This window comes from Rhodnius prolixus, unplaced genomic scaffold (genome assembly GCF_049639745.1).
Source record: "Rhodnius prolixus isolate KJV_2025 unplaced genomic scaffold, Rpr scaffold_1, whole genome shotgun sequence".
Lineage (NCBI taxonomy): Eukaryota > Metazoa > Arthropoda > Insecta > Hemiptera > Reduviidae > Rhodnius > Rhodnius prolixus.
In genome coordinates, this window is record NW_027411581.1 from 67,711,744 (window position 1) to 67,731,068 (window position 19,325).

Consider the following 19,325-nt stretch of genomic DNA (forward strand, 5'->3'; position numbering starts at 1 on the left):
TGTCACAATTCGGCAACTTTGAGCTTACACAAAGTCTAAGAACAACAATAGCAACGACTAAACTGGGAACAGTTTACGTTTTCATCAAACTCTATTCAGAAGCTTCAAGAAGTTGTTTTTTAATTTTAACCCCGTTTATATGCAGTTATAATAAACTTTATTAATTGTGGGTAAAGTTGACTTATATTAAAAATACATATTGTATATAATTCAATTTTTATATTACATTTTAGTGGATTATTTATAAAATTTACGTTTAAATAAAATTAAAATGTCTTTTGTGGCAACAGTAGGATATTTATTAATAATGCTTTAGAAAGTTCTTCATCTAGTTCCGATTAGAGTGGAATGCAATTTTACAAAATCGCAATAGTGAAAAGCGAAAACTTAGGCCACGTATCAGGGAGCGCTTTATTTCTCTGAACGCTCTGCTACTAATGTAACCTAATTATTAAATGATTAAAATAATAATAATAATATTATTTTGTAAATTCAGCTTTGGAAGTTCAAAGATAGATTGTAAGTTTTATGTATTATTATTATCATTGATACAAGTTATTGTTTACAAATGTAAACAAGAGTATTCTTTTATATCTATTATTAGTTTGTACGAACCTTTAGTTTCATTTTAGTTATTTATTATTAATTTATTATTAATGTAGTTAATGTTGTTCTGTTGGAAGATTTATTACTTTTCTTTTGTTTTACATTTTGCTGTTGTTTATTTTTTGCATTATTTTTGATTATTATTATTTAGTGTTTCTTTTTGTTATTTGTCTATCATACGTATTATGCACTTTGTCTGTATTGTATGTATTGAAGAGAACAAAAGTCCATTTTTTATGGGTCTCCCCAAGTACGAAATAAATATATTATTATTATTAGTTTTCGTTTTAAATAAGGAGGTGGAAAGAGAAACAGTAATGGCCCCGATGACACGAAGAGCGACATTATGGCGCACAACTTTACACGCCAACTAACAAATTCCACAGCCAACTTAATTTCCTCTGCTTTTACGACAGAAAAACTTTTGTCGCTAAAAAAAGGTAACCATCTCTCGCTTATCAACAAGCGGAAATGATATACCTTTGTGCGTGCATGTACTGTAAAACCGGATGTGTCCGGGATGAAAATTCAAAATAAAAAAAAAAAATCTGCTGCGTGTTTACAGCGTGGAAGGAAGCTAACTGAAACTTCCGCAGCAAGAAGCCTTCATGATTGCATGGTTGGTGGGCCTAAATCCTGGATACGCCATTGAGTATTCAGCAAGATTCAATGTTAAAACAGGAAGTGGTCATGAAGTGTGTAGTTCCGGGGTAAACTGAATTTAGAAATTTAAGCACGACAAGAAGAAGAGGAGGTGGTAATAAGCGTCAGTCAAGGACGTATAAATTAACTTCCGGTCTTGCGATAATTTTATTTTTTTTTCTAAAAAACGTAGAATCTCTTCCTTCCGGTGTAAATAAGTACTGGGATCTCTCTACATAAATATATTTCCAGAAATGTCTACCTCCAAGAATTTCTAAATGAAGGAATTAGTCCCCACCATAACTGGGAAGGATGCACCTGCTGAAATACGTCAGAATTCAACGTTTGCAACAAACCCAGCGTCGCTTAAGTGCTTTACATCTGATTTATGGTGTGAACAGCTTTAATGCTATCATATTTCTTACTGTAGTACGTACATCCCCCTGGGCGAGGAACCCTTCACATGATTTTATAAATGGAGTGCTTCTTGCTTGCTGGCTGGCTGAGAATCTTGATGTATGTATCGCCCGGAGAAAAAGGATACAGCTAAACGGATGAGAGGTGAAGACGACGTTATAACCCATCGGTCTTGCTCACTGTTCGCGTAAACTACAGTTTGGAAAAGCTGCATCTCGACAGAGACGGAAGTTAGAGGGGTGGGTGGAGAACTGTGTGGTATGGAACGAGTTACCTGGGCGACAAAGACTCGTTTGGAGGGAAGTTACTGTGAGCGGAAATGTTGCAAGTTCAGATTGGGCACTTTTCACCGGAAGTGAACATTTAGAAAGTCTTTGATTGCGTGTGTGTCCATCTGTTCGTGGTTAGATATTGCTTTGTTCGATTCCCGGTCTTCAGGCCTTGGATTTTATTTAATGGTTAATTCAAGAAATTTGTACTAAAAGTCTTGTTGCTAGTTGCCTCCGTCCACGACACCTAGTAAGGGTAGTTGTAAAATTAGGCATTACCGTAGTTAGGCACTCACTCATCTCATTCTATTCTAAACCCAAATTACCTATTTTTGCGTCCAAAAATTAATTTTCAACGCCTTCAATAAATTCCATTTAACATTTTACAGAAAACGGAAAAGGAAATAGAAATCATTTAACTATTCATTTGACGAAGGAAATTAGTAATATATTTGTCAGACTGTAGTGAAAGCAAGCTGTCTCGGGACAATGTCACCTGTCGAAAGGTAGCAAACTGTGTTTCCAATTACAGCCTCACAACAGTCTTTGGCGGAGGAAATTGTAGCATGTTAATTTTGCTACGATGACGGTTGTGACAACACAGTCCAAGGTGGTGGCAGGGGGAGGAATGGTTTTAAGCTGCTAGTAAATTGAATCATGTCCTGCAGCCATTTGAATACGTCATATGATTTACCCAGTGTTGCCAACTGATTTATAATTAAATTCTAGAAATAATGATAACCTTTCAATAATATTTACACGACTTCATCTTTTCCATAAATTGTAAACTTACAATCATAAAATATTCTTCAAACTAGTGTCTTATCGATTTTGTTTGCTTGATTGATAAAAAAAACAACAAAATTTTCTAGGAAAATAATCCATATAACTTCGGGAATTATAGCGCATTTTCGGGATATTTACGAGCAGTTAATAATGGCTGTAAAGCAAAGCTAGTGCAGTAAAACAAGACAACCATAATTGGACGTATCTTCGAGCTGTAACACATCCACTAGAGTACAGCACTGTGGGGGTTTATTGGCCTCTGTAATTTATAAGTTGGAGTCAGGTGATAATAAAGATGGCTGTGCCTTATTTCTTGAAGTGAGGGTATTTTCTGCTCCTAAACAGTGGGTCATTCTGGACCAAAGAGTGAGCTAGCCCCAAGTAAAATGTCGTGAGCCATGAAGTACAACGAATCGCCTTATTAATGGCACTTCACTAAAGAGCACCAGAATGAATCTCTCTTCAGAATGCTGTGAACGAAGTCAGTTTAGAATAAAGACTAAGCAAAAAACATGAAGACCGTTCGGAAGAGAAGCAATGCGGCTTTCCTGTAGCCAGGAGCTCCCAGGATTATATCTTCATCTTAAGCCTGGTGTAGAAAACCGCGACCAATTGCCTAAAAATTGGCTCAGTAAACATTGACATTTCATGTTGGCGATTTTCTGAAAATTTAGAATTTAAAAAGATAAATCCTTACATGACCTCTCATACCTGGAAGTGCCCATAATTTTCCTGGGATGAGTTGCGATTAAAAAGTTATGGAAGCACTTTATCCCTATCTAGTGCAGCCTCCACTAGTGCAACGTGGAACTAATTATGCAAATTCGGATGAGAGAAAGGCGTGTGAGGGTTCACAACAGATTTGTTCCCAGTCAAAGTAAGAATCGACTTAAGATACAATGTAAGCTTTGACGTAAGATTCGATGTAACATTCGATGTAAGAATCGACGTAAGATTCGATGTTAGAATCGATGTAAGAATCGACGTAAGATTACTATGGAACAGTCATTGCTTTCTGAAGTGCTGACCAATATAATGATCGGTAAAGGAGAAATACAAGCAAGATAACAGCTGACTTACCCAGGGTGGATGGCTGACGAGTCGAGTACAATTCGCTGCCACTGGAGGACAACACCATTAAGCTGATACTGCAGTACGCCAACAACTGGATGAACTGCATCTTAACCGTCCGGGCGGGGACCGCACACCCTGCAATCCATAAATTATATTGAATATTATGTTTATCAGTTCAACAAGATTTCACCAAAAGCATTCCCTAAACACCAGAGTCTTCCAGAATTAGTAGGCTTTCAATGCAGTTATTTTTGAGGGAAACGAAATTTTGAAAAATTCATGATAGTAAAATCTTCCCTAGTTTAGTAACCTGTTTGGTGTCCAAGGATGCATTTAACTTGAGTTCTGCGATAGATAAAGTCATAGATATAGATCAGCACTGCAGAGCTAACCACGTGTTTAACATTTTTTTTTTCTATTTAAAAAATAAAATAAAAAATACGACGTGCGGGATTCGAACCGGGGATCTCCTACTTTGAAAACTACAAGTGCCATCGTTCCACCATAGTAAATCTGCCTTCTTGTCACATCAATCCCACATTCAATACCTAAAACTAATCATAAATCTCCGTGCCATACAAGAGAAGTATCTGAAATGATGTAATGGAAATAGTTTTAGCAGTTATTATGAGGGCAGATATGGAAGATCTCCTCTCCCCGTGTTAATGGCTATCACCTGTGTTCCTAATAGAAAGTCCCAAGACTGACCACATGGGAAATCTGGACGACTCACAGATCTGCTTTTAATAAACTCTCGCCTCAGAGAGAGATGTACAGCCTTAACAATGCAATCACCCCAAGTCCAGTTCGTCCAACTATTTCAATTAAATCTGCAAAATTAGATTTACCATAGCTAGGTAAAATGGGATTAGCTGTTCTCGTAGTCTGATTGTTGACAAACGGGGACGCTTATAATTGCTTTGAGATCCTGGAAACATTAACATCTGGAATTTCTTATTTTTCTTACAAAGATCGTGCAGATTTTCTATTTGGATTTTTTTTCCGGAAGTTTTCCATCTTGAGGTCCTCTTAGTTCGACAAAAGCTAATGGAATAGATCTATGCGTGGGTTTTATTGGGTACAGTCAGCCCAATTTAAAAACGGAAACTTGTGGCAAGCTCGACTTTGATATTTCGACAAAAGAAGAGAAAACAGGAATCTTTAAGCCAAAGTCTTGTACCGGAAGTACCACTTCACTCAGTGGATTTTCCAGCCTGATGATGAATGGATTTTCTCTGGTTTCTTGTAGAACTGTTTGAAAGATCAATTCGTACACTCAGTTTTAAGAAATCTTGGTTGGAAAGTTGCGAGCCATTTCCCAAAATATTTCTGTCGGGAAAATGAAACATGTCTGCTAGATATATCTCCCACTAATCTCAAGATCTTCGTTTGATCACGCCAAATTTGAAGGTGAAAAATGTTGAGGTGATTTTGTGCGGGAACAGAGAGATCCCAAATTTTAGTGGTTGCTTGACTACTTGGCAATAGGATAATTGTGTAAGTGCCTTACCCGTCCAAGAAACGCTATTTGGCAGTCGAAAGTTAACTTTTTTCTTAACTTGAAGAATCACCTTAGCTACAGTCTACCAAATAAAATAAGCACGCTACGTGACCCAGTAATTTCACTGACACAACTATTTATTATTTAATTGCAACATTGTTTTTTTTTTTTTGAAGAAAATTAATTTTAGGGTTACTATTTTGGATGGTGCTATAAATGGAAAAAAGTGAGCCAGATCTATTGTCTGCCGTTACCAGGGTAGTGTTCCATTGTTGACGACTTGAATGATAAGCGGGATATATTCTAATGTGCTGCTGAAACAATGGGGCTGGTGATTAATATAATTATAGCAGCTGATTAGAGACTGGCTGATAAAGTTTGGTAGGTAGGTTATATAACCTACCTCTAGCCTGCTGCTTGCTTTAAACAACACTGACTGTTCATTATCTGCAGACAGCTGGTGGCAGCACCGCCCCGCCCCACAGCCATTAGTTCCTTGCACATGCCATCTTGATACTATATTTCCCTGGTATTTGGTACCATCTCCAGCCAAGGTTCTGTTTCTTCTTGCAGCTAAAACAATCCATCCTTCGTACAAAGTAATTCTTCAAAGGTGCTCCACTATCTACTGGCAACTATTCCTTATATATCCCGATAGTGTGGGGAAGATAAGTTTGGCTTTTGAAAGTTTTAATTGAAGCTCTGTGTAGACTGCACTTTATCCTCTAAATTGTTTTCGCGCTGAGGAACATCTTGGCGCGTGTAATTCTCGCGCTACTTGATCTTTCCCGCAACTTTCATTCTTATTTCGCATTAAAAAAAAAAGCGTCCATGTTGGTAACGAGGATTGTAGAGTTTAACTGTTACTTCCTCCTCAGTAAGTCACCGCTATCTTGCAGGTTTTCGATTGGAGTTTTTCACCGTTAATATCCGTTTTCAAGATCAGATATCTCGTTTAGTGCCGAAGTAGAAAAAACCGGAAGTGCTACTTCAGCAGCATGTTTTTTCAAATTTCCTCTAAAAAGCACTTAACAATTTTCCTTAGACTCCGTCCATGATCTTGGGTAGATCTAGTTTTTGTTTGAAATAGTTCGCCAGGAAACTATAGTTTGGGCCATTCCAATGAAGAACTTCCTTGCCCTTACAATTTACAGCTTTACCACTAGGTAATATTAGTTGCTGAAATTTCGAGTGGAAAGAGAATCGCTGGCCGGAAGTGGGGTCTAGAAGTAGTCTTAGCTTCCGTGCTACTCAGTAACTCTTCGACAGTTCAGATAAGGACCTCCCGATTTTGTCAATACATCTTAAAGGGGGAGTATCGTGAGACGTTTCCTGTTTTCAAAGGTCTTTTTTTTCAGTGAAAGTCATGTGGGTCGGTGTTGGCATTGCGATCTAAATGGCTGTGGCGCTTCCTGTCGCAGGTGACACTTTTCTCTAGGATACGAGTGAGAACACCCCCAGAATATGGTAGGACATCCGCTTCTTGTTGATAACTAGCGTTCCATGATGGTCACTTTGGTTACTGGCCTTAGAACCGTCATCAGACGGATATTTCTTGTGCGATCTACCGACACAAGAAGCTCACGTCAAACAATGGCGGCCCTGCATGTAGAGAGGAACAGTTCCTGGCGGCTGGTAAAAGCTTAACTAACCGGCAGCAATGCCTTGTACTCAGGTAGTCGCCTAAATCTCTTTGAACGGAGCTGTTGGTGCCTAAAATACTTTGTCTAAGGCTGGATGTTGCTTGTCCTCATTCCGTTTCTTGTAATGCTTTTACCTCTTTGGTAGACTACACGCTAGTGGTTCTATTCCGGAACTTGTAAATTAGGGCTAACATACACCCAACACGCTCTAATGGCATTTTCTGCTTTTTCAATCTAAAGTCTTTCAAAACATTTGTCTCCACTGAAAACCTAACCTAACAAATTTGACATGATCACAGTACTTCCTGGCAAGGAAAGGAAAAGAAAATTAGGCATTCCAAGTTTCCAGGAAAATAGGCCAACTTAGACACTTAAGAATTGCAAAACAAGTCTCAACTCTTTGAATAAACAACTCGCAAGAGGTAGAAGGAAAATTCTAGTTTTCAAAAGGATACTGTTCGAATAATAAAGATAGTGCCCTGGACACGAACAGGACGCCAGGATTGTGGAAGAAGATAACTCCTACAGACTCTTAAAAACTAAGGAATAAAACAAATTCTCCACCATTTTTAAACGTATGGTTCCGGCTTTGGAACACAATACGTGAAATGAATTATGTTGTGTCCACCGGAGTTCATAAGTTCCTTTAGATTTGATTTATCTTCTTCCAGAAGTTAATTTTTTTCTAGCTAAACTTTTTTAATCATAACTTTTTGTCACATTTTACCAGGAAAAGTCGTAACTTTTTCCCAGACTGTACTTCTCATAAGTATTCTATTTGCAAGTTTTCATCAAACATGCGACTTTTACAAAACGCTTTTCGTAACTAAAGTTCTTCCGGAAAATACATGTTGATATCTAAGTACCTATTAATTTGTTAGAAAAAAGTATGTTGAAAATTTTCATTTTCTCTTACTTCCACGAACAGGAAATACAGCGATCGTCTCAGATATTCTTTTCACCGGAAATGATTTTAAAAATCATTTGATTACGAAAGCGAAAAAATTTGGGCGGAAGGGAGAAAGCATGATCAGCATGCTCAGATTTTATCATTCAGTTTTGAAGCTGTTCTTGTTTCAGATATTGAAAATTTCAAATGTAATCGTTCACAGGAAAAATCTCAATTGAAGCGATTTTCTTGTAAACAGCTCCAACGGTTTCCCTCAAAACTTCGTAAACTATTCACGTATCAATTTTTTTTATTTTTAAGTTTTCTTTCCCTGGAAAATGTTGTTGTTTTCATTAAAAGATTTCCAGCCAGCGGAGCGTTAAGCCTCCAGCAGCCTCCAGCAGCCTCTAATGTAACCCTTACGTTTAATGTGGACATTTTCTTGAATCAGTCTGCATGCCCTTGCTTGTTACTTCTTATTCGAGGAGAGCCATACCATCTTAGAAGCTCTCAAACCATAAAGAAAACTTAAATTCACTCATGCTTTGCCAAGATTCGATTTTACTTTATGTTTATGCTTCTGTAACCGGAAATGATGATGTCTGGATTCATGTTCCACATTTCTTGTTAATTCCATTAATTGTTCAGCAATTGTTCGCTGCACGCACGTCTAGATTGCAAAAATTTGTTTCAAACCGGAAATCGGCACGATTACATTAGCTCCTCACTATAGTGGAAGAAGAACAAGTAAACCGAGATCTTAGCTTCTACTAAATCTTAAAACTATAAATTAAAGTGTAAACAGTAAGCTTTAAACACTAACGAGACGCCACAGAAATGAGAGCTTTTTGCCGTGCAACTAGTAAAAGGGTAGCGGAAATAGGTCACAGGAAGTGGTGGGGGGGGGCGCTGATCATTCATTGGGGCTACAGAACCTTTTAACTGGGCGGTCTTATATAGTCAAGAAATACGACTACATATACGTATATGGGTACGTAATTTCTGTAGTTCTAAAACACTTCTTATAGACCGACTCATTTATCCTCGTCAGCGGCGTAATCAAAGAGGGTAACTTAGGATAGAAGTGTGTCTGTAATGGTTTGGTTTCTTCTGAAGGTTGCCGCTGGAACAAAAAAAAAAAAATATAGTTTAAACCAAGTTTTACCCTAATCTTGTCTAATGGGTTCTAGTAAACTCTAAATTAGGAAAGAACCCCTACCCTGGCCGGTGAACATACCAACTGAAGGTCCTCTCCCGATTTAAATTTAGGGGATCTGTACAATGGGCATCTGGATGAACTTGTTACTCTAAAAAGGAAATCAGGTTTAATTTGCTCACTTCCGCACAGGAAGTGTTTCGTCCTTTATCGGCACCGGCGACCGCAAATTCTACAAAACACGAGATTAGTCGCTGCTATTAATCGCTATAAAGCCTAAAAACGATCTAAGGATTATGCACTACATGTTGGAACTGGCCATTGTATGACGACCTCTGCTATTTACGTTCAGTAATAAGATAAGAGGAAGTACGTAATATGGTGGAGAGTGTGTAGAGTTGAGAGCTCTCACGCTTCCGGTTGAACACAGGAAGTTACCAGAACTTGGAACGGAAAGTACTGTTTAATCCTCTTTCTCCAACCAAACATAAATACCGGCCAAACTCAGTTCTTAAGCTGACAGAAGACGCATCGACCTTACCCATATAGTTGTCAATAGCCTAAGCCCTGAAAGGACGGCCCTATCCTGACCAAAAGCTTGGAAAAAGAATAAAAGATAATGACTGAAAATGGAAACATCGTTTCTTCCTTTTTAACAGTTAACATTTTCTTTCTAACAGCGTTTTCCAACCTTCTTTGGCTCGCTTAGACCACTTGGTAGTACATCATGCTAAATTCTACCACTTCATAAAAATTATTGTATTTCGTGAAATTTGTTATTCCAAGTGTGTATTATTATTATCTTTATTTGTATGTATCTCTCACAAAGGAGTTCAAGTTCATGTTCACTTTATAAATTTTGTAAAGTGTCAAATCTTAGTTTTAAAACTTTTTTAAAATAATTAAAAATTGCGTAAATATTTTTCTCTTCAAAATTATTAATTAATTTACAAAGTTCTTCTTAAGGATTATTGTATTTGTGCCCAAATCTTCTAAATTAATTTCTTTTAAGCATTTAACTACCTGTAAGTACCAATTAAATTTAATGTTGCTTGGATAGAGCTTACTCATTACAATCAGTCTCTTTAAGCAGATCTTTACATAGTTATCATTCAAGTTCTGTCACATGATAATTCTATTAAAGTTTCTTTATCCTTTTATCGATAATGATGTAGCTTTTCCTAAATTTTCTTTATAAAAGGGGGTTTGAAATCCAATTATCATTTGTGTTTTCGGGTTTTGGGAAAATACTCCATGAAAGACAATCCTGTTAAATGTGCTATTATATTTTCCCGTAAATCTTGAGACAGACCAACCTAAGTACATATTAACAACTTTACTGTATAATTTTATTAATTAAAATAATTTTTATGAATTATAGTAAAATACGTTTCTATGATATTTTTATGATGTAATTTTTTATGTCCGCCATTATTGATTATTTTTCGCGTACCGCTAGTTGGGAAACGCTGTTCTAACAAATACGCGGTATCACAAATCCACGCTTCATAATCACTACACCAACAAAATTGTTTTATTCGAGCCATTTTTGTTATTTCTACGAAGTTCGGTGGACGAATCCTATGGATAATTAGACGCTCATCCAATCACAGCTGTCCGCCGTTCAAGGCCATTAAGAATGAATTCCCAAGATGGCGGCTAGAAATGGCAAGGCACAACCAAAAGGAAATCTAGTTAAATTTCAATAGTTCTTCCTCACCAGCTGATGAAAGCTGTAGACTTCAACTCTCCGTGTGGGACCGGGTGAGAATAGTCCCCTAGGTATCCCCTGCCTGTCGTAAGAGGCGACTAATAGGGGACGTGTACGGAAAATCATCTTCACCTGGAATGGTGTACTAAGCCCAAGCTGACTCCAGGAGGAGGGTGTAGAGAAACGCCGTAAGTCATGAACTGGGCATGGCTGGGCCAGTGACCATTCTAGGCCTTAAAATAGGAGTTTCTATGAAACGGTACTACGGGATCGTGAATCAGCCCGCTGGAGTTCTGTCTCCAGGCTCACCAGAGTTGAGGAAAAGTTTCGTGGTGGTTGTGGGTAAAGCAGGGACGATGGTAGAGTCCTGTTGGTCTACTGTGTGGAAGGAGGATGGTCGTTTAGCCTTCGGGAATAGTGGCGCCACCTTCTCATTCACTGCGAGAACATGTAGACTTCAAATTTCCAGTACTGGAAGCTAGGTATTCTCTACCGGGTCGACCCGAAACTCATTGCTACGTATTAACAGCACAAAATTACGTGTGTGTCTGGATGATACTCTAGTAATTTCGGTACCGCTATCTATATCGATTAGTTTGCCCCCACATCGTATATACAAATAAAATTCTAGAACTATGTACATTGAAAATTGGATTTGATAACGTACACAAAAGCACCAGAATAAATTTTATTGGCTGTGAGTGCTTGGAGTGGTTCCAAGGAGCTGCGATAAAGGTATGAATATAAACCGGTTCTAGCCCATTATACAGCTTCCTTGCCCCCTTGGTCACTAAAAGTGGAACTTAGTGCTTGTAGTGTTTATCTCCAGATACGGGGCTCTGTGATTTGTTTTGGTAATCCACCAATAGAATTGCTTCATTCATTCAGCTTAGTGGGCCCCCCTCCTCCAACAATACAGCACGATAAATCTGCTTCATGTTTATTCCTGTTTCTCTTACATCCAACAGAAGTGGGCGTGCCAATTTTGGATTTTAGGTTTCCATTGATTTGAGGTCCATTGAGTCCAGAAAAAATGGTTTCTAAACGGAGATCTAACTGACTCATCCTACTGGAACTCCAAAAAAATATTCCAGTCCTACTTTCTCTTACTCCTAATAAGTAGGAAGTGATGCTATCGAATCAAATTTTTTGCAAATTGATATTATACCGGAATCGAATGTTTCGTGTTTGTTTTCCGGAATACGAAAAAACAAGTTTTTTGTGGCGCATGCTCTGTGTGTATCCATTTTATTTTTCTGAAACTTTTTTCCAAAATTTATTGTTGCTATTATTAGGGAAGATTTTGCCAAAGTGGGCAAATCTCCTTGGTTGCAAGATTTAGTTCGGTATTAGACCTGCGAAGCTGATATGCATTGTGGTACTGGGTTCGATTCCTGCGGTCTTAGGCCTTAGATTTTATTTAATGGTTAATATGAGAAATTTACAGTAAAGTATGTTAGGCGGTTATAGGCTAGACCCGCAAAGCTAATATGTATTGTTGGTTTAGTGGGTTCGATTCCCCCGGTCTTAGGCCTTGGATTTTATTTAATGGTTAATAAAAGAGATTTACAGTAAAGTATGTTTGCTAGTCGCCTCCGTCCACGACACCCAGTTTGGTAGTTGGACGTTAAGTCCCGCCTGAAAAAATAGGCGATTACTTTTAGTTCGGTATGTTTCTCTGTTCGTGTCAGATGGGGTGATAGCCGGGAGAAATATAACTTTATTTGCTTCCTGTGGTTTCTAATTTTTGAGCTAGCGAGTTTCAAAATACATTTTTCTAAAGAGCCTCTTAATTTTGGAGTCAGGAAAACTGTTAAAAAGAAAACTCATTCAGGTGGAACTGGTGGATTAGCCACGATTGCCATATTTTCTATACTTAGTAAGACTTGGCATTTTTTTATACACGATTAAAAAGTTGCAAGAACTTGAAATCACTGAAGACGCGTTCTCTAGAATGCTTGATGCCTTGTTGCAATTTTCTTGGCCAAGGGTACAATATGGAATAAAATATTATTTCTGGATTTATCGACTCCAGTGGGATGCTGGGAAAGCATCTTCAACAGCTTCTTTTGGAGTTAATTAATTATGTTTATTTGAGCCTACTTCCTGTTTGTGAAAATTCCAAAATATTACGTAAATTGTAAGAAGAGGAAGATGGTGCGTGCTTCCGGTGTAGTTTGAACTGTACTTCCGCTTGCAAAGAGGATGTGGAAAATTTAAACAAATAATAAAATCAAAGGGCGAAAGAATGAGTTACGGCAGATATTACGTACGATGGTCTCTGCAAATATTAATTAAATTGCCTTAATATCAAGTCAGCCTTGTATTGGTCCCAGCAAGAAGACAGTTTAATATTGCCGTTCCCCTCCCCAACGCCCCCCGCCTCTCAACTAATCATTAACCAAGGATGTAATATTGTTGGCGGCCATGTTTGAGGTGGCTTAATTAGGTGTATGAGTGCGATATCCCAATTACGTTCACCTTTTGCGCTACATACCTGCCTTGTGGTTACCATGGATACATATTTTAATAAAATATACAAAATGTAAGAGACATTAGCTTCCTTTCGCCAAATCCACGTCAAACTCTGCTTGTAGTAGAAATTTACTGGCCAAGTTACTTTGCAGCATCCAGTCCACTGGATCTTTATTTTTTTGGGGGGGATTTCAGTTCAGCTCTTTGCAATAAGATGCAAGCAGGGCTTATTGATAAATCAGCTGCTGCAGACATTGGACAACACTTGGGTCGATCAGGACAATGCCCAATCAAGAACCTAATCAATGTCTTTCCTCAAAAATGTTCTCCTGCTAAGAGCTTCTTACAGCTGACTGTCTGGTGTGGGACAGTGTTGTCTGTTACAAGAGAATATTGTCCGAAGGCCGGCATTGCACTGAAAAGAGCTGTGGAAGCTAATAACCTCAATGACGACGAAATTAGAGAAAAAAAATTATTTAGGAGAGCCCCTAAAAAATCTTGAATGCTTAGAGCTGCTTCTGGTCTAAATCCGTCTTTGTGTGTGTGTGCTTTACGTCATCAAGGGTGAGGCGCCACGGTAGCCGAGCGGTTATTTAACATATTGTGGTACTGGGTTCGATTCCCGGTCTTAGGCCTTGGATTTTATTTAATGGTTAATAAAAGAAATTTACAGTAATGTATGTTAGCTAGTCGCCTCCGTCCACGACACCTAATTGGTAGTTGGACGTTAAGCCCCGCCTGAAAAAATAGGCGATTACTTTACTTCTCATCAAGGGTGGGGGAAACTAGCTCGGCTAAAAATTAAGCACGATCTTAGCAATTAAAAAAAAGTTGATACTACGCTTTTAGCTTGCGCTAAGAAGTAGAAGAAAATTAGTTAGAAAAGCGAGCTTTAAGCTCCACCAGAACAGCGAGGCCCAACCTTTAAGGTGGTCCAAAATTAGAATTATCTTCTATAAATAGATTGAAACAAAGTTTTTAATGGGACGAAGCGTCACCGATTTTAGGTCAGCTTAGTCTAACTAAATAACTCCTAGTAACTTCTACTAGCCTAACCGAGGGTTGGCCAACCTGTCTAGTCCTGTTTTATTATTAAGTATGGGGGTATATGGAGACGGCTGCAGGGGCAGGAAGAACTGCGTGGGTTACAGGGTGGAGGACTTTACGAGCCTAACTCTTGTTAGCTAGGTCCAGCCTTACAGCTAGATCTAGTCTTCAATGATCTCTAATATTAAATTAGTTTCGAAACTCTGAGAGAGCTTTCGAATCGCTGGTTCCATGCTAGTTAACTAACTCCATCCCCTGCTCGGTCGAGAACTTTTCTTCTAATTCTTAAGTCTTTTACACTGGAACGGACGGAACGAATGGAACTTAATTTCAGCTTCTTGAGAATGGACGGACTTCGATCTAAGCGAACTTGAAATCAAATCCATGGTAAGTCAATCCATTTGAAATCTACCTATGATTTTTTCATCCGAATACATCCTCTCACCTAAGACAGCGGTAACAGGAATTAATAAGTTTTTTCGTTTTTGTTTTTCTTGGCGAGTGAAGCATTCCGCTAACTCCAGAGTGAAAAGTAAATCCAAGTATGCATGATGATAAAAGTGAAGAGAATGAAGAACAATGACCCTGGATTACTGCAGCTAACACAAGCTGGTAGTGGGAGAGTTCATCCCTGGGGATGAAGCAGACTCTTGTATACCTGGGATGTGCATTAAGGGGCTTCACAGTCACCTATCTGTCTTTTACTCAGACTGGTGGGGGCGAACGTCCCTAGTTCTAGGCAATGGCTTTAATTAATGTCTGCCGCCCCGGAAGGTGGTAAACAGATAGTACTCTCCACGAAACGGGTTTTGCTTTTCTTTTTTTAAAATATGATCTGTGGTACTTTGAGTTCAAAACTGACTTTGAAACATGGAGTTAGACTCACTTCATAAATTTTAAAAGAGAAATTGACTTCAAAGGTTTAGAGATAAACGGCGGCAGTTTGTGGGTCGAACGGGTGTACTGGTTCGCTAATCCTAGCCCTCGGCGGTTTGACTATTCGACGATCTGTAGCCCAATAGATAATCGATCACACTTTGGTGAATTTGTTAGCAATCCGCTTGCGGCTTTGTGCAAGACGATATTTCATCCATATTTCAGTAACTTCCATTGATTCGTACCGCCCGTGATGCGGTCATCCTATCCCTAAATTCAAATCCTGTAATCCTGATCTATGCAGTCTCACCTTCATGTCCTCGAACCCTGCTTGCCACAAATGGAGAATCTAACTCGAGAATCGCCACAAGTGGATTTCATGTACCCGATCTCAGAGACATGAACTTGACAATTAAGCGCTCCAATCTTAACTACAGTGGAGTCTCGGTTATCCGTCACCCTTTTATCCGTCTATTCCAATTAACCGTCACTATTTTAGGTACATACTCGTGTCCATCATTCGACAGTTTGTGGTTTTTTTTTCCTAAAAAGATCAACCACAAACAAAACCGCCCACAAAACCGATTAGATGTCGCAGACATTGTATTCATTAATTTTAATACAAAATAGAATGAATTGAATAATGAAAGATACCTGACCTTTAAGGCTTAAGCTATAAACGTATATGTATACCAGTTAATACAAAGTTTTATACACGTTAAACTCTAAGAATCTGGAAACTTTCCTGTTTTTTTCCATTATCCGTCTATCCGGACTAGCCGTCACGTGTCCGGTCCCGGTCATGACGGATAACCGAGACTCCACTGTATATCAATCGACAATCCTACGCACCTTCCTTACGCACATTTTCTTAGCAATCAGGCTGTTCACACTGATCTAAAAATCCTCCTCGTTATTTCAAATTTCATTCCACAATCAACAACCGCTCAATCTGTTCCCACCTCGAATCCTTCTCCATGGCTGAAGCGACGAAGGCCCCGCGATCACTTGATCACGTTGCAGAGAAGGATTCCTTCAGTATCCGAGATATACTGTGTTAGCCGGCTCATGATGATCATCTTTGGATGGCCCTCAAGCAATTGTATTTTGCTTTATGTACATTATACGTAATCATATTCACTGTGTTGCCAACAGGCAGCTGAAAATTAAAGTGTGTGAGAGAGAGAGTAAACAAGAATAGAGATAAAGAAAATAATGACGTACACAGCAAACACTATTCGTCATCATCTCATTGCATCCAGACAATGACGCAGAACTAATCTGGCCAGACACGATTGCAGTTTACAAAAGTGTTTATCATTTGGCTGCAGCTGGGAACTTAGCCGAGTTATGCGAGCGAAGGGTCACTAATTAATGCAAGGTCAACATTGAAAACGTGACGTAGAATTTTTTTAAAACTAATTTCTGCATTATTAATGATCTCTGAGCCAATCAAAGATAAAAACAAGGTATTTTTTGCTTCATTTATTATTTATTTAACTTTAAAACCGAAATAAACAATAAATCTGTGGCGAAAACCCGCACGACTTTTTCTTACATTAACAATTTCATCAGATTCGGCAAACCGGAAGTAAAAAATAGTATTTCCGGTTGGCTAATTTCGTCCTTGTTACTCCGCCATGAAGGGTACCGATTCGAAATGAACAACATTCGGCGATTTCTATTTTTTTGAGTTATTCCGACCATAATTCAGACTGACACACAAAACTATCTTTTTTTGAACTCTTGAGGACCTCAAATCGAATATTATCGGTGAAAACTTGAAGATCGTACGAGGTGTGTAAATTAAGTAATGAGACTGATTTTTTAAAAAAATTTTATTCAAAAAGAATTACAATTCTATATTGTCACCTTCAAAATAACTTCCTTCTGAAGCCACACAGCGCTGGAGACGTTTCTTCCACTCCTCATAGCAGTGCTCGAACTCCGATACTGGAATAGCCTTCAGCTGGTCTCGGTTACAGCCGTTTGAATGTTTTCGACTTTCCAAAAATGAGAAAATGACCCCCATTTATTGGAACGTGGAACATTACTGGTGACCGAGTCTTGGGTGTTTGAGTACGACCCAGAAACCAAGCGCCAGAGAGCATGGAGTGGCACACTTCAACCTCTCCAAGGCCCAAAAAAGCAAGGATGGCCGAAGTCGAAGATCAAATGCATGCTGATTTTTGTTTTTTCGATATCCACGGAAATCGTCCACAAAGAGTTTCTACCTCGAGATCAAAAACGGTCAATCAACACTTTTACCGAGAGGTTCTTGAAAAAACTTCGAAAAAGGGTCCATTCGTGTGGAACCAAACATCAAGAACAAGTGGGTGTTGCATCACGATACTAAGGCTCCTTGTCACACAGCAATTTCAATAAACCAGAGTTTATGGCCAGTAAAAACATTCCTGTGGCTCCTCAGCCTCCTTATTCGCCTGACTTCGAGTCCTTGTGACTTTTTTTCTCTTCCCGAAGTTGAAAAATCACCTCAAGGGAACTCATTTTTCACTGCTATGAGTAGTGGAAGAAACGTCTCCAGCGCTGTGTGGCTTCAGAAGGAAGTTATTTTGAAGGTGACAATATAGAATTGTAATTCTTTTTGTATACAAAAATTTAAAAAATCAGTCTCATTCTTTATTTACAGACCTCATATATTTGGAGGCTGCTATCTTCATTTAAATTGTCTTCTTTAAACCTAGACAGTCCTCGGTAGTTTAACTGTAGAAAGAGATAGTAAACTGTAATAAAAATCTGTCGTAACAGGAAGGCAGGCGATCGGTGGTGATAAGTGTGGTGGATATGAGCGTATAAGAGAGAGGTCCACACACACACTATATATTGGTGCTTCAAGCTCCAGCCTCAACATCTGTTGATAGCTGGGCGGAAGCGTGCTTGAAAACATCACCCTTTTACTCTTCGGCCCCCTTCCCTTGTAAATGTTACTAACAAACATACATGAATATATGGTTGAATAATAAAGTTAAAATAATGAATAATTTATTCTGCCATCGTCGATGTCAATAAAAGGATGGGTTCTGCATAAATGTTTTTTTTTTAAAAAAAAAAATCTGAATACATTAAAGAAGAAGGAGGTGCCGTTTTAGTCAGGCTCCAGTATCCAGTATCCAGGACAGCGCGTAGTATCGCCATGTTTGCGAGGATAACTCTGGTATCAATGTTCTCCCTGGAGGCAGAATATGTTGTAATTAAAATGCAATGTTTTTTTTTTCCTACCAATTATTCTACATGTTTCAACTTGAATAGGAAGTAGTATTTGACGGAAATAATGTAAATAACTTTGTTACGACTTTTAAACATGCATCTTTGCGCCTTAGCCATGAACTTATTTCCTGCTAGTTAATTTGAGCTCTTGCATAAAGTTAGATTGAGTTATATTTTACATTTAACGGAAGTAATCACCTGTTTTTTTGTTTTAGGCGGGAAGCTACGTCTAAATTACCAATTAGATATCGTGGCCGGGAGGCCGAAGTACATACTTTACTATTAACGTTTTTTCTAACACAGAGAAAGTAGCTACACGCTGGATTCGAACAGCGGATCTCCCACTTACGAAGTCACGCTTCATAACAACTACACCAACCCCCTCCCAATACAATTGTCTATTTAGATAAATTCGTCTAGTTTATTTCCACACTCACTCACAAAAAATAAGGTTTTTTTTTTAATAATTTTAAGTCGCGTCAACATCTAAGGTTATTGGCGCCCGGAGCTTTTTTCAGTGCACTGCCGGCCTCTGGACAGTGTTCTCTCGTTAGTCCATCACCGAACAGTGAGCTGCAAGAAGCTCCTAGGAAGAAAAAATCCAAGGGTCAGCAACTGCATTTGAACCCGGGACCTCCGCGTGGAAATCCAGTACGCTGACCGCATAATTAAGGGTTTAGATTATTTATAATGCAAAAAGTTATAATCAGAAACTTAAGTTAACCTAACCTTTAAGGTTAAGTTAATAATATAACCATTTGAGAGGGACAGGCTTAGCTGGAGTGGTTAGCGAGTACTGCATTCCGCTAAGAAGATCATGGGTTCGAATCCAGCTGCTGACTCTTAGATTCTTTTCATTTTATACGTGTAGGAGAGGAGTTAGCACGGAGGATCCTGTTCCTAAGAGGAATATAAAATAGAAACCGTGGTGGTTATATTTTGGTAAAATTATTACCGAAGTGTAAATTTCAGCCGGGGTCGGTTCTATTCGCTGGTTGACATTAA

At 38.6% G+C, this 19,325-nt stretch overlaps 1 protein-coding gene across 2 annotated transcripts in view; it reads right to left on the minus strand.

Annotated features, from left to right (window-relative positions):
• LOC141446276 (G-protein coupled receptor GRL101-like) overlaps window positions 1–19,325 on the minus strand; it is a 153,284-nt gene that overhangs the window by 127,077 nt on the left and 6,882 nt on the right. For both annotated transcript variants that reach the window (XR_012453613.1, XM_074112807.1), the window contains exon 2: window positions 3,801–3,929. Coding sequence is in view for 1 of the 2 variants with exons in the window: in XM_074112807.1 (XP_073968908.1) it covers window positions 3,801–3,900 (100 nt within the window). In the remaining variant the exon portion in view is untranslated. The remainder of the gene's footprint in view (window positions 1–3,800; window positions 3,930–19,325) is intronic.